The following is a 13,072-nucleotide window of genomic DNA, read 5'->3' on the forward strand; positions in this document are numbered from 1 at the left end:
AGCAAACTTAACCCGCTCCCCTGGGAGCATGAAAAATGCATGTGGGAAACATCTAGAAAAGAAAGAAGTGAAATCCCCGGGATCCCGAGGGTGCTCCGGAGCACTGCGGCGGGAAGATGCTCTGGGAAACTGCAACTTGTAGGAGGGAGCGGAGTCCCGTCCGGAGACCCTTTGCGCCTGGCATCGGGCGGGGACATCCGCCCCGACGGGGCTGGGGAGCGGGAGGCCCGGAGGCCGCGCGGCTCCAACCGGGCTCGGGGCTCGTGGACGGGGCGCGGGTCCGAGGCGCCCACTTCGGGCCAATCAGCGCGCGGCGTGCGGACTCCGGGGCCGAGGCAGCCCCGGGCCGAGGAGGGGCCGGGCCGCGGGGGCTCCTGCAATCGGCGGCGAGGTGGGGATTGTGGGAGGAAAACTCCATTTCCTTCGGCCCCGCCGGCCTCCCCCAGCCCGATGTGCCGCGGCCGGGACCATGCTGGGCATGTACGTGCCGGACAGGTTCTCGCTCAAGTCGTCCCGGGTGCAGGACGGGCTGGGGCTGTACACGGCCCGCAGAGTGCGAAAGGTGGGTGCCGGGGGGCGGCGGGGAGGGGGGCGGGCGCCGGCGGGCAGCGCCACGTCCTCGTGTCTCCGGGGCGCCGGGCCCGGGCTGCCCGCGGCAGGAAGTGGGCCGGATCCGCCCGGCTCGGCCCACCCTGGGGCGCGCGGACTCGGGGAGGGGGGTGCACCTCCCCGGCGCGCCCCGCCGATGAATGGAGGCGGCCCGCACGCCCCGCCGGGGGGCACCCCAGGGTGGGAAGCAGGGTGGGGAGCAGGCCCGAGGCGCGCCCGCACCCTTGCAGTCGGCTCTGTGCCTGCCCCAACGGAGCTGGGTGCTCCGGGTGCTGCGAGGTGTCAGCCTGAGCTCAGTTCTCTGATCTCGGAGCTTGTGGGCTTTGGAGTTTGGTTTCGTGTCTCTCCACCCCCACCCCACCCCGCACCCCACACTCAGCCCCATCCCTGAAACTCGGGTCTGTCCTGCAAAGCACTTTGCTGGGTCCACTTTGCTTGGTCCACTTTGCTGGGCAGCCTGGAGGATAGATATGGTGCATCTTGAAAGCCAAGGGATAGGAAGGGAGATAAGTAGAAAGTGCATCCCCACCCCCACCCCAAAATCCCCACGTCTGGCAGGCATGAAGGCGGTGTAAGGAGCCAGTTGTCAGGATAGGCAAAATCGGGAAGCCAGAACTTCCGATTCCTCAGCAGATTCTCTGTACCAGAGTCCAGACCTGGTCCCTGGAGGTCCCGTTAGGAACTTCACGCCCGTGAGAACGCGGTGTAACATCAGCTCAGAGATGACAAAGGACCAGGTTCAGACTTGCTGCATCCCAATGCGCATGTACTTCCCAGAACCCCAGCCCCTTCACCCCCTCCCGCCACTTCGCTTGAAGATAACTTTGAAAAGGGAAGTTCAGGCAAGAGCCGGCTTGGTGTGGTAAGGTGTGCTCACTAGATGCTTCCAGGACGCACCCAGAGAAAAGGCGATGCCTTCCTCTCGTAGTTATTCTGGCCCTCTCCACCGCCCCAAGTGCACGTGAGGGAAGGTGGACACATATTTGAGATTCATTGACTGCACAACCCCCTGGTCCTCCCCAGGGTAAACATGGAGAAAGGACACCCTCTGTGTACTTTATGATATGGGTGTGTCATAAAGTACAGGAGTGAACTCTGAGGTGGGTGAAGTAAATTTAAAGTGGATGGAGAACTGGAGAGTGTCGAGTGAGCAGGGCGCTTGCCTTGCACGCAGCCCACTCAGGTCATTGATGTCCAGCACTAAATGTGGTCCCCCAAGCTCAACCAAGAATGATCCCTGAGCACAGAGCAAGGTGGAAACCCTGAGCACTGCTGGGAGTGAATCAAACCCCCCCTCCAAAAAATGGGGTGCTGGGGAGAGGTAATTAATCAAGATACCTGTTTGCTAAATGGATGAAGAGCCAAGTCAACTTTCTTTCAAAGCAGAAGCTGAAATGATGCTTTTAATTATTTCTCTCAATACAGGAAAATAGTGAGTTTAAGCCACTTGCCTTGCATCCTTCATTTGTAGCTGGAGCTTGGTTAGATCCTGAAGCATCACATTGGGTCACTTGAGCCCAGCCAGAAGTGACCACAGAGCACAGAGTCAGGGAGTAGCCCCTGACCACTGGTCAATGTGGCCAAACCCCTATCCTACCCTCATCCCAGTCCCTGAATAGAAAAACACTAAAATGGTTTTTCTTGGAGGTCTCAGGGCTAAGTGTAATTATTTAAAAAGTGAAGCTTGTAAAAATTACTTTGTTTAATGTTCTGGGTAGTATATACACCAAGACAGTTCATAAGTATTAGAATTATTGCATAATCTCTACTTTTTCCCTTACATTAGTTTTTTTTTACAAACAGTTGGCTAATGTGTTTTCTTTTGATGTTTTGATTAATTCCAACTTATTTTTCCATCTACTTGGTTATTTGAAGGTTTAAATTGTTTTTGGCATAGAACAAACGGCCTTCAAAACATCATATGTTATTGCATTTTACTATTGCCAATACTAAATAGACACTTTCCCTGGCTTATGTAAGTTTAATATGTAAAACACATGGAGATTTTCGTCTGGATCCCATTTCAAATGCTCACCTATATCTTGAAGTGAATATTAAAACATGCAGTAAATCTACAGGACTTATTATTGAGTTTCACATAGTTTTGTTATGATCACAAGGTAGTCATGCAAGGCCCTTGATCATGGAGAGCTTCACTGATACCCGTATGACATTGAAGGAGGTTTGGGTTCTTGCTTTCTGAAGACTGGGATGACGTGAAAGCTGAATAGGAGCTTTTAATTGCATGGAAAGGGTGAAGCTGAATATGATTGCATGTGCTCGTTTGCACGCAGCTTTTTCCTTTATTTTCATTTATTTTGTCTGCCTTTGAGGGGGAAGCTTCCCCAGCAGGGTTCAGGAGGCCCATGGGCCCCAATGAGTGACCCTCTTGCCAACTGGGGCCCCCATGGTGCTGGAGATGACACGGACCACCCGAGGTGGTGCTCAGGGAGGCCACGTGGCATTCAGATCCGAATAGGGTCCAGTGGCATGCAGGGCCTGTGCCTTAACTCTTACACACTCTCTCTCCCACCCCTTTTCTCAGCTATTAAATGTGGTCCACCTTACTTTGTTACCTAACTCTGGCCATCCATCAAGAAGAGAGATTTTTAGAAGCCTTCAAGGCGTTTCCTTTCACCTCCTCTATTCAAGACAAATGTTGGAATTAATGCTATAGATACAGAGATAGGACATGCCAGATACTTTGTCACACTCCAGTAACTGGGATGCTTACCTAGCACTTGTTTTCAAAGGCCATAGGGTGGAAACTCTCTTGATTTGGAAGTGAGACTCTGATCCTGACCCAGCCTGTGGCTGGGGATCCCACTATAAGCCACCATGCCCACCCTTAGACTGATTTGATTCCTTCACCCTTGGAACCTGTCAGCCCTTCTCTTATCCCACCCTTCTTGTGCAGGTTTCCTGGGGCCCCTCAGCATCAACACTGACACTCTGGCTCCACTCTGGTGTTTGGCTTATTATATTCTTGGTAGTTTACCCCCACCCCCATATTTTTTCCTGCCAATTGCATCCCCCTTTTTTCTGTCATGGGTTGGGGATATAAAAGACACAGAATGTCAAGAAAAGAACTTCCTTTTCTTTTCACTGTCACTGTATCACTGTCATCCCATTGTTCATCGATTTCCTCGAGCAGGCACCAGTAACGTCTCCATTTGTCTTAGCCCTGGGATTTTAGCAAGTGCCACATTGGAGGCTCTTTCAGGGTCAAGGGGATGAGATCCATCACTGTTACTGGGGTTTGGTGTATCAAATATGCCACAGGGAGCTTTCCAGACTCTGCTGTGGAGGCAGGATACTCTCAGTAGCCTGCTGGGTTCTTCGAGAGCGAGAACTAGACAATAAGAAGTTAAGCGGCTGCCAGTGCGGCCTCGCACTTCCCAGAGCTTGGTTTTATAGTCTCTGGGTCTTGGCTGTTGATGGGATTACATGGTGCCGGGGCAATTGGTGGGTGTAATGCCTAGCTACTAGAAGATGGGGGATCTGGGTGGTGGAGGCCCAGTCCTGATCTAAGCAGCCTTGGAGATCTCAGCTCTGGGTCCCACACACCTGGGTTCCTCTGCCGGTTCCTTCATGCGTGAGGCTCATCTGAGTGTGTGGAGAGTGGTTTTAAGCATGGCGGTGGCTGGTTCCAGAGGTCTTCAGCTGCCAGGTCTCTGCTCGAGGTGGGGAGAGATTCTCAACCCACCCACCTCCAAGGGGCCCTGGTGAGGACAGCCAGGCGTGGGGGCAGGAGACTCTGTGTTGTTCTCTTCTGGGAGCTTGGTTTTATAGTTCCTATAAATCCTTTTCTTTTATGGAAATTGAAGTTTGGGTGATGAGAGGGTTGTCGAGTAGACTTTTTTTATTTTTAAAGTAAACCATAAATTATTCTTGGAGAAAGGCTGGATGGGAGTTTGTGGGAAAAGCCTTTGAGTAGAAAAATGAGTCCCGAGCTCACTTCTACTTATCCACATCCCACTTTGTTAAGGATTAAAATCACAAAATTGATATTTTTGCCTTCACTGCACCAACAACTTATGCTGTGTTGTCTCCTGAGCACTGTTTAATGCTCCTTTAGAGTCATGGAATCGAAGTCACAAAGTACTATGCAGATTACAATTAATATTCAAAGCTCATGCATTAAGTATTCAGTAAGTCGCCACTTCCTGTCAACATAGTCTCTTGGAATCCGTGACTTTAGGCCAAATGATGGATAATAAAGAAGGTCATTTTGTTGAATGTCACCTGGGATTTCTTTTTTTGTAATCTGTGCTATAATGAAATGACATTGGGCAACATGACGTTATTTGAGTACCTGCTGTACATTTAATAAAAAGCTAAGCAAACACCTTACCACATTACATTGTCTTATATCATTCTTTTACTTGCTTGCTTCTGTGATTAACCAGAGAGTGGCAGGTGGGGTTGACAGTGTGCTTATATCCAGAAATTGGAAAGGTAAGCTGTAAAGTTTCTTCGTGTTCTCATTTTCTGTGATTTTATGGAAGGGGTTAAGGTAGGAGAACACTGCTATTCTATCTTCCCTTTAGATTTATAGCTCTCTGTTGGATTTTCTTCCCTCTGATGTTGGTTCACTTACTCATTTTCTTAGCAGGTGCCGTGTGGGTGTCTCTCGGGATTTATGGGTGTGCAGGAAAATCTTGGGTTTTGGAGGAACTCAGGAACAAAGGGGAAAGGGAAGCATCTCAAGATAATGCAAGTCTGTGTAATGAGAAGGAAATGCCCCGGGTGGGGCACGCTTATTCTAGAGGAAATGGAGCTGGAGCCTCCTTGAGGTGGGCTGCCAGGGAAAACATTCTGAAACTTGAATTCATTCCCGAAGGTGAAGATGCCAAGCCAGCCCGGAGAATACCCAGGATGAATTTCAGTAATGGGGGATCAGGGGTGTGAGGGGGTTGTAGCAGTGAGGACAGAGGAAATTGTATGGAGTCAAGATATCATTTAGAAGCAGAAATAACAGAAGTAACAGAATCTGAGTGCCAGAGCCATAGTACAGTGGGTAGAGCATTTGCCTTGCATGCAGCGTACCTGGATTCGATTCCTGGCATCTCGTATGGTCCCCCGAACACTGCCAGGAGTAATTTCTGAGTGCCGAACCAGGAGTAACCCGTGAACATCACTAGGTATGACCCAAAACACCCCACTCAAAAAAAAAAACAAATAAAGTAACAAAATCTTAAAGTTGTCCAAATGAAATCACCCAACATCTGCTGGTCTCCTTTGGCATATTTTGATTTGCATAACACCCTCCTTTCTTCTGTTTTGTATTTCAGTTTTCATATCTTGGAATTGTAAGTAAAGGTAAAGGCCCTCCTGTTGTTCATCGATTTGCTTGAGCGGGCCCAGTAACGTCTCCATTGGAGATTTTGTTGTTACTGTGTTTGGCATATCGAATATATCACGGGTGGCTTGCCAGGCTTTGCTGTGTGGGCGAGATACTCTCGGTAGCTTGCTGGGCTCTCCGAGAGGGGCGGAGGAGTCGAACTCGGGTTGGCCATGTTGGCTGCGTGCAAGGCAAATGCCCTACCGCTGTGCTATCGCTCCGACCCGAGTTCGATTCCTCCGCCCCTCTCGGAGAGCCCAGCAAGCTACCAAGAGTATCTCACCCACACAGCAGAGCCTGGCAAGCTCCCCGAGACGTATTCGATATGCCAAACACAGTAACAACAAAGTCTCCAATGGAGACATTACTGGGCCCGCTTGAGCAAATCAATGATCAATGGGAGGGAATTGTAAGTAATGCTGCACTAAATGTTGTGGTGTCTCTAGACTTCAAATTATGTTATTTTATTGCATAGTATGTGTGTGTGGCAGGGCGTGGTGGTGAAACTGCCTTTTCTCTGCTGCCAGGACACCCCAGATCTTCTCTTGCACCTACTTGAACTAATGTTTTCCCAGAAACTTCTTCTTTTTTTTTAAAGACTAACAGTTAATCACTATCAGTGGGGTAGGGTGTTTGCCTTGCACGCGGCTGACCAGGCCGACCTGAGTTCGATTCCTCCTCCCCTTTTGGAAAGCCTGGCACGCTACCCCTCTTGGAGAGCCCGGCAAGCTACTGAGAGTATCTCGCCCACATGGCAGAACTTGGCAACCTACCTGTGACATATTTGATATGCCAAACACAGTAACAAGTCTCACAATGTTACTGGGCCTGCTCAGGCAAATCGATGAACTACGGGAGGACAGTGCTACAGTGCTACAGTTAATACTCTATTCAGTCCACAAATATATTTATCAGGCACAGAACCAGTACTAAATCAGGGATAACAGCCACTGGGCTCATTACATGCCATGTACACGAACCTGACAACAATCCTACAAGTAGCAATCGTCATCCTTGAGGCTAGATGAGGAATCTGACTTTGCAGAGGGTATGTCAAGAATAAGTAGACAGATTTTGAATTTCTGTTATTCCACATACACCTTTTTCATAAAAAGCCTAAACTTGATTTTCTTGATTTTCTAAATGGATGAAATGCTATATTCTTGATGCAATCCCACAAGTTACACACCCATACCTACTCGCACACTTAAATAATATCATACTGCTTTCCTGAGAAATTAATGAGCTTAATTCACCCCCTAGCAGTCTACATTCTGTCTTGTAGAAATGCAGCCAAGGAATCTACTTTGCTTCCAGGTTGATATTTGTAACAACAGCATGTTTTGTGTTGTAGGGGAAGCATCATTTTCATTGATTTAGATCTGGCTTCGCAAAGTTATCAACAAGCATCTCATCAAGAGAGACGATACTGACTGTTGGCAAGCATATGTATTAAGCCAGAAAGAAATTCTGGCTCTTGGAGAGCTTGCATTTAAATGAGGGGAGAGAGAAAATAAACAGAGGCCACCAGGTTAGATAGATCTTTTTTCTTCTTTTTCTTTTTGGGTCACACCCTGCGATGCTCAGGGGTTACTCCTGGCTTTGCATTCAGGAATCACTCCTGGCAGTGCTCAGGGGACCATATGGGATGCTGGGAACCAAACCTGTGTCGGCTGCATGCAAGGCAAACGACCTATCTGCTGTGCTATTGCTCTAGCCCTAGAGAGATCTTATATTAAATGAAAATATGATTAGTGCTGTGGACTTTATATGCTGTATTAATTACAGCACCTCTCCACTATTTGTTCTTTTATGCCATCAGTATTTTTTTTAATTTTCAAGAAACATTTTATTGAATTAAAGAACCATGATTTACAAAGCTATTGATAGTTGGGTTTTCGTGTCAATATTTTGACACAAATCTCACCACCAGTGTCAACTTCCCTTCACCCAGTGTTTGCTCCTTTGCCCACCCCCAACTCCCTCCTGCTACCTTACTCTGTGTTTGTAGTTTAGATCTCATGTTTTCAGTGTAGTCGAGTCTGTGCTTTGTATATATAGCTATTCCACTTTCCCACATCCCCAGTAAAAACAAGGGATCCTGACCTCATTCCCCCATTTCTCCCCTTTCTCATCTTCTTCCTTCCCTCCTTGATTTCTTTCCTTCTCTGTCCATCTCCTCCATGGGGTCAAGAATGATCTAGCATCCCCCTTTACTATATTACATTTCCTCATCCAGGTATTCTTTATACCACAGATAAGTTAGATTTGTCCTTAGATAAGTTAGATTTGTCCTTCTGGCTTAGGCTTATTTCACTCAACATGACATCTTCAAGTTCCATCCAGGTTGCATCAAATTTCACGATTTCATTATTTCTTGCAGCTGCACAGTATTTCACTGTGTACATAGACCACATCTTCATAATTCATTCATCTGTTGCTTGACACCTAGCTTGATTCCATATTGGACTAAGTGTTGCAATAAATAATGGTGTGCATATGTCTTTTTTTTTAAACAAAACCATTTATGATTGGATTTCAGTCATACAGTATTCCAACACCCATCCCTCCATCAGTGGCCATTTCCCAGCACCAGTGTCCCCAGGTTCCCTCCCATCACCCCCACCCCCAACCCCCTGCCTCCTTCTATGACCGGCGCTTTTCTCCCCCCGCCTCCTTTTGGGCATTGTGGTTTTCAATATGGATACTGAAAAATTATCAAGTCTACCTACTTTTAACCCTCAGATCTTGTCAAGCATGATCATTCCTAGCTATTATTGTCATAACAGTCTCTTCTCAATCTTACCTGCGCTCAGCTCCACACACACTTGTGGTTAGTTCCAATCATTGCCCAGTCATCCTAACCCCTTTTTTCCCTGACCATGGATATTATTCTTCTACTATATATATGTATATATATTTATATGTACCATAAATGAATGCAGTCATTCTATATCTGTCCCTTTCCTTCTGACTCATTTCACTCAGATACTTTCCATGTTCATCCATTTATAGGCAAATTTCATTACTTCATTTTTCCTGACAGCTGCATAGTATTCCATTGTGTAGATGTGCCAGCATATGTCCCTTTGAATGAATGCTTTTCTGTCCTGAGGATGGATGCCCAAAAGTATAATTGATGGGTCTTATATGCCATCAGTATTTTTAACAATTTTTTTTCTAAGTGTAAATCCTTTAAAGGGGCTGGAGTGATAGCATAGCGGTAGGGCATTTGCCTTGCGCGCGGCTGGTCTGACCGAGCCAGGTTCGATTCCTTTGCCCCTCTCGGAGAGCCCAGCAAGCTACCGAGAGTATCTCGCCCGCACGGCAAAGCCTGACAAACTACCTGTGACATATTCGATATCCCAAATACAGTAACAAGTCTCACAATGGAGATGTTACTGGGCCTGCTTGAGCAAATCCTTTAAAAAAAATTTCAGTTTCATAAAGTTGTTCACAATAATTTATTACAGTCAGTTTTTCAACACCAATCCCACCACCAATACACCTTCCCACCACTATTATTTCAGATTTTTCCACCACCCAAGTCTGCTCCAAAGGCAGATGCTAAATAATTTATTTTGTATTGCTTGTTATGAAAAATCCACTAAAAATTATTTTTAAAAAAGGTTTCCTTAGAGGAAAGTGTGTGACAATTGTTGTATCTCACCTTGGAGCCATTAAGCTCCTATATAAGAGAATACTAACACGTTGTTACAGGTTGAGCCTTGTGTGCTAATATGTATATCACTATAGTACTGTCCTCCCGTTGTTCATCGATTTGCTTGAGCAGGCACCAGTAACGTCTCCATTGTGAAACTTGTTGCTAGTAATGTCCTCCTTAAAATCTATTAGCAGTTGTTTTAAGTATTTAGCTGTTCCCTCATTAGGTACGTACACATTTAAGGGTGTGATTTCTTCCTGTTGTATGTATGTATCCCTTGATGAAAAGAAAATGGCCTTCGCTATCCCGTCTAATCTTTTTCAACTTGAAGTTTATGCTGTTGGATACTAGTTTGGCGATCCCAGCTTTTCTGAGGGAACTGTTTGCTTGCAGGATTGTTTTCCATCCTTGAACTTTGAGTCTGTGTTTGCTCAGATGAGTTTCTTGTAGACAGCAGAATGCTGGTTTCAGTTTCTGGATCCATTTTGCTACTCTGTGTCTCGATTGGTTCATTTAGACCATTGACATTGAGAGAGATTATTGTCATGGGGTTTTGTGCCATCTTTCTCTAGGGGTTGGTTGTGTTTATAAATGTTTTCCTTCTTATCTTACAGGAGCCCCTTTAATCCTTCTTTTAGATGTGGTTTTGAGTGTATGAAGTTCCTGAGCTGTTGTTTATCTACAAAATGGTGTATAGTTCCATCGAGTTTGAGTGAGAGTTTAGCTGGATAAAGTATTCTTGGTGAGGTGTTCATTTCATTGAGTTTTTTCACTGTATCCCACCATCGGGCTTGGAGGGTTTCCTTTTATAGGTCTGCTGTAAATCTAAGGGGTGCTCCTTTGTATGTGATTTCCTTCTTTTACCTTGCTGCTTGCAGGATTGTGTCTCTGTCCACAGCATCCATCATTCTGACTATGATGTGCCTTGGAGTGTTTTTATTAGGGTCTCTTTTAGCTGGCACCCTTCTGACTCCTTGGATCTGGATGTCTGCATTTTTTAACTCTGGGAACTTTTCAGCAATGATTTCTTTGACTGTGGCTTTTTCAGTGGGGTTGCCACCCTGTCCTTCTGGAACTCCGATGATTCTAATGTTGTTCCTCTTGGCGTCATTTCCTAGGTCTCTGATTCTCCTTAGAGCTATTTTGAGGTCTTTTCCCATTGTTTGTTGTTCCCTATGTGATTTCTGTTGCTCATCCTCAAGTTCACTGATCCTGTCTTCAGCTGTATTCATCCTACTGCTGAGGCCACCTGCTGTGTTTTTAATTTCGTCTACTGAATCTTTTATTTGTGAGGCTTCTTTTTGTAGCCTTTTTATTTCTGCTCTCATTTCTTCCTGTATTGTCTCTACTGGCCATTCTACTGTTTCTTTCATTTCTTCCTTTGATTCTCTGAATATCTCCTCTATTGATTCTTTGAGTAGTTCCTTGAACCTCTGCATTTCATTTCGGAATTCTTTATCAGAGAGAGGATATTTGTGGATAACCCCAGTTGAGGATTTGGGACTCTTTTCTTCGTCCTCTCCTTGTAGTGGAGATTTGCGCTATTTCTTCCTGTTGTTTTGGTTGTCTAGAGGTAGAACCCTGGAATTCACTAGCACTTTTCCCTCTTATTGTGGGAAAGGATTCTGGATAAGGTCGGTTGGTGGTGGTCACCTTTCTCCCTTTCTAGAGTCTGACCTTCCTCTCAGGTCAGGCATTATTCTTTGGCTTATAACGGGCATCGAGTGAAACTTTGGAGGAGATGCTCTTTAATAGTGGGCTTGTATAGCTTCTTGCACACTGGTCTTTTGTTAGAATTGGAGTAGGCAAGTGGATTATTGTATTGTAGTTGAGGAGGCCAGGATTTTTTCCACAGAATTAGGTGATAAAGGCTGGGATTAGAGTTGAGAGTACTGGGAATGGGAAATGCAACTGCAGCCGCCAGCCTCAGAGAAGGCTACACCCACTTTGGGGGAGGCCACGCCCCTAGCTGGTCCCAGGGACAATCCCACCCAGGAACCTGGAAGAGCTGGGACACCTGGAAGAGGTGGATGGGAAATCCAGTGGAACTCGGGCAGGTGTTCCCCAAAGTCTCCTCTGGTTGCCTGGTGGAGGGAGTCCTGAGCGGTGGGAAGAGGGGGTGCACGCAGGGCACAGGAAAGGCCATTGTGAGACTTGTTACTGTTTTTGGCATATGAATACTCCACGGGGAGCTTGCCAGGCTCTGCCATGTGGGTGGGATACTCTATAGCTTCCAGGGCTTTCCAAGAGGGATGGAAGAATCAAACCTGGGTCAGCCCCATGCAAGGCAAATGCCCTACCTGCTGTGCTATCGCTCCAGCCCATAAATATAAATACGTGTATTTATTTATTTATTTAGTCAAGATAGGTTGCCTTCTACTTTACACCCTGTCATATGTGGTGTGCTACTCTTGGTATACCAGTTGCATAAAGTATGGGATGTCATGTGGCCACTTTTGCTCCAGGAATTCTAACTCCATTCTAGCATCTTATCAGTTAATTTTAAAGAATAATTAAATATAAATCTTTGAGCCCTACCCCTTTTTGGTATTTTTCATCAAGCCTGAAACTCTTCATTCATTTTGTTTTAAGCTGCTTTTGTCTGTTATCAGATTCTTTTATGGCTGAATATATTTGTCGGACAATACTTGTATTCTGAGTTTCCTGGAGGTAATTTTTTTTCTGCTTTTCTCTGTCTGAAAGTTTTTTGCTTTTGTCTCTGAAAATATGCCTTCCAGTCTGACAGTTTAAGTTTCTTTAACAAGGTTTTTTATTCATGTATTTTTCAGCACAAAGTTCATTGTAGGTTTTACTTTCTTTTATTTTTTTATTTTTTTTTTTGCTTTTTGGGTCACACCCGGCGATGCTCAGGGGTTACTCCTGGCTCATGCACTCAGGAATTACTCCTGGCGGTGCTCAGGGGACCATATGGGATGCTGGGAATCGAACCTGGGTCGGCCATGTTGGCTGCGTGCAAGGCAAACGCCCTACCTCCTGTGCTATCGCTCCAGCCCCGGTTTTACTTTCTTTTAAAAGAAATTTGTCTTTTCTTCTTTCTGCTTTCCAGGTTTTTCTAGTTTTCTCCAGGTTTTTGTACTTGACTATGAAAATATTCAATATTTGAAAAAAAAACCCTTTTTTTAAAAAAAATGCTCATTCAATATCTTAGAAACTTCTGCCTATTTTTTTCTTCTAGAACTCTTAAATACATATGTTGGAATATTTGATACAGTATTTTGTACAATATTCCCACAGCTCTTGCATGCATCATTCTTTATTCCCCTTTCTTGTAGTTTAGGCAGTTTCTGTGATCTTTTCTTCAAGTCTGTCAATTCTTTTCCCAACTGTGTTGTTTCCTGTTGAGGCTGTTGGATATCTCTTTATTACCATCTTTTTAATTTCTGGCATTTCTTTTTGTCTGTTCCATCACAGCTATTTTCATCTCTCCTGTGTTT

General features: G+C 45.6%; 1 protein-coding gene across 1 annotated transcript in view; it reads left to right on the forward strand.

Annotated features, from left to right (window-relative positions):
- Positions 1–390: 390 nt before the first annotated feature.
- PRDM5 (PR/SET domain 5) overlaps positions 391–13,072 on the forward strand; it is a 192,342-nt gene continuing 179,660 nt past the window's right edge. The window contains exon 1 of the mRNA XM_056116900.1: positions 391–562. Within this exon, the coding sequence (XP_055972875.1) occupies positions 470–562 (93 nt within the window). The 5' untranslated portion in view covers positions 391–469. The remainder of the gene's footprint in view (positions 563–13,072) is intronic.

This window comes from Sorex fumeus, unplaced genomic scaffold (assembly GCF_029834395.1).
Source record: "Sorex fumeus unplaced genomic scaffold, SorFum_2.1 ptg000033l, whole genome shotgun sequence".
NCBI lineage: Eukaryota > Metazoa > Chordata > Mammalia > Eulipotyphla > Soricidae > Sorex > Sorex fumeus.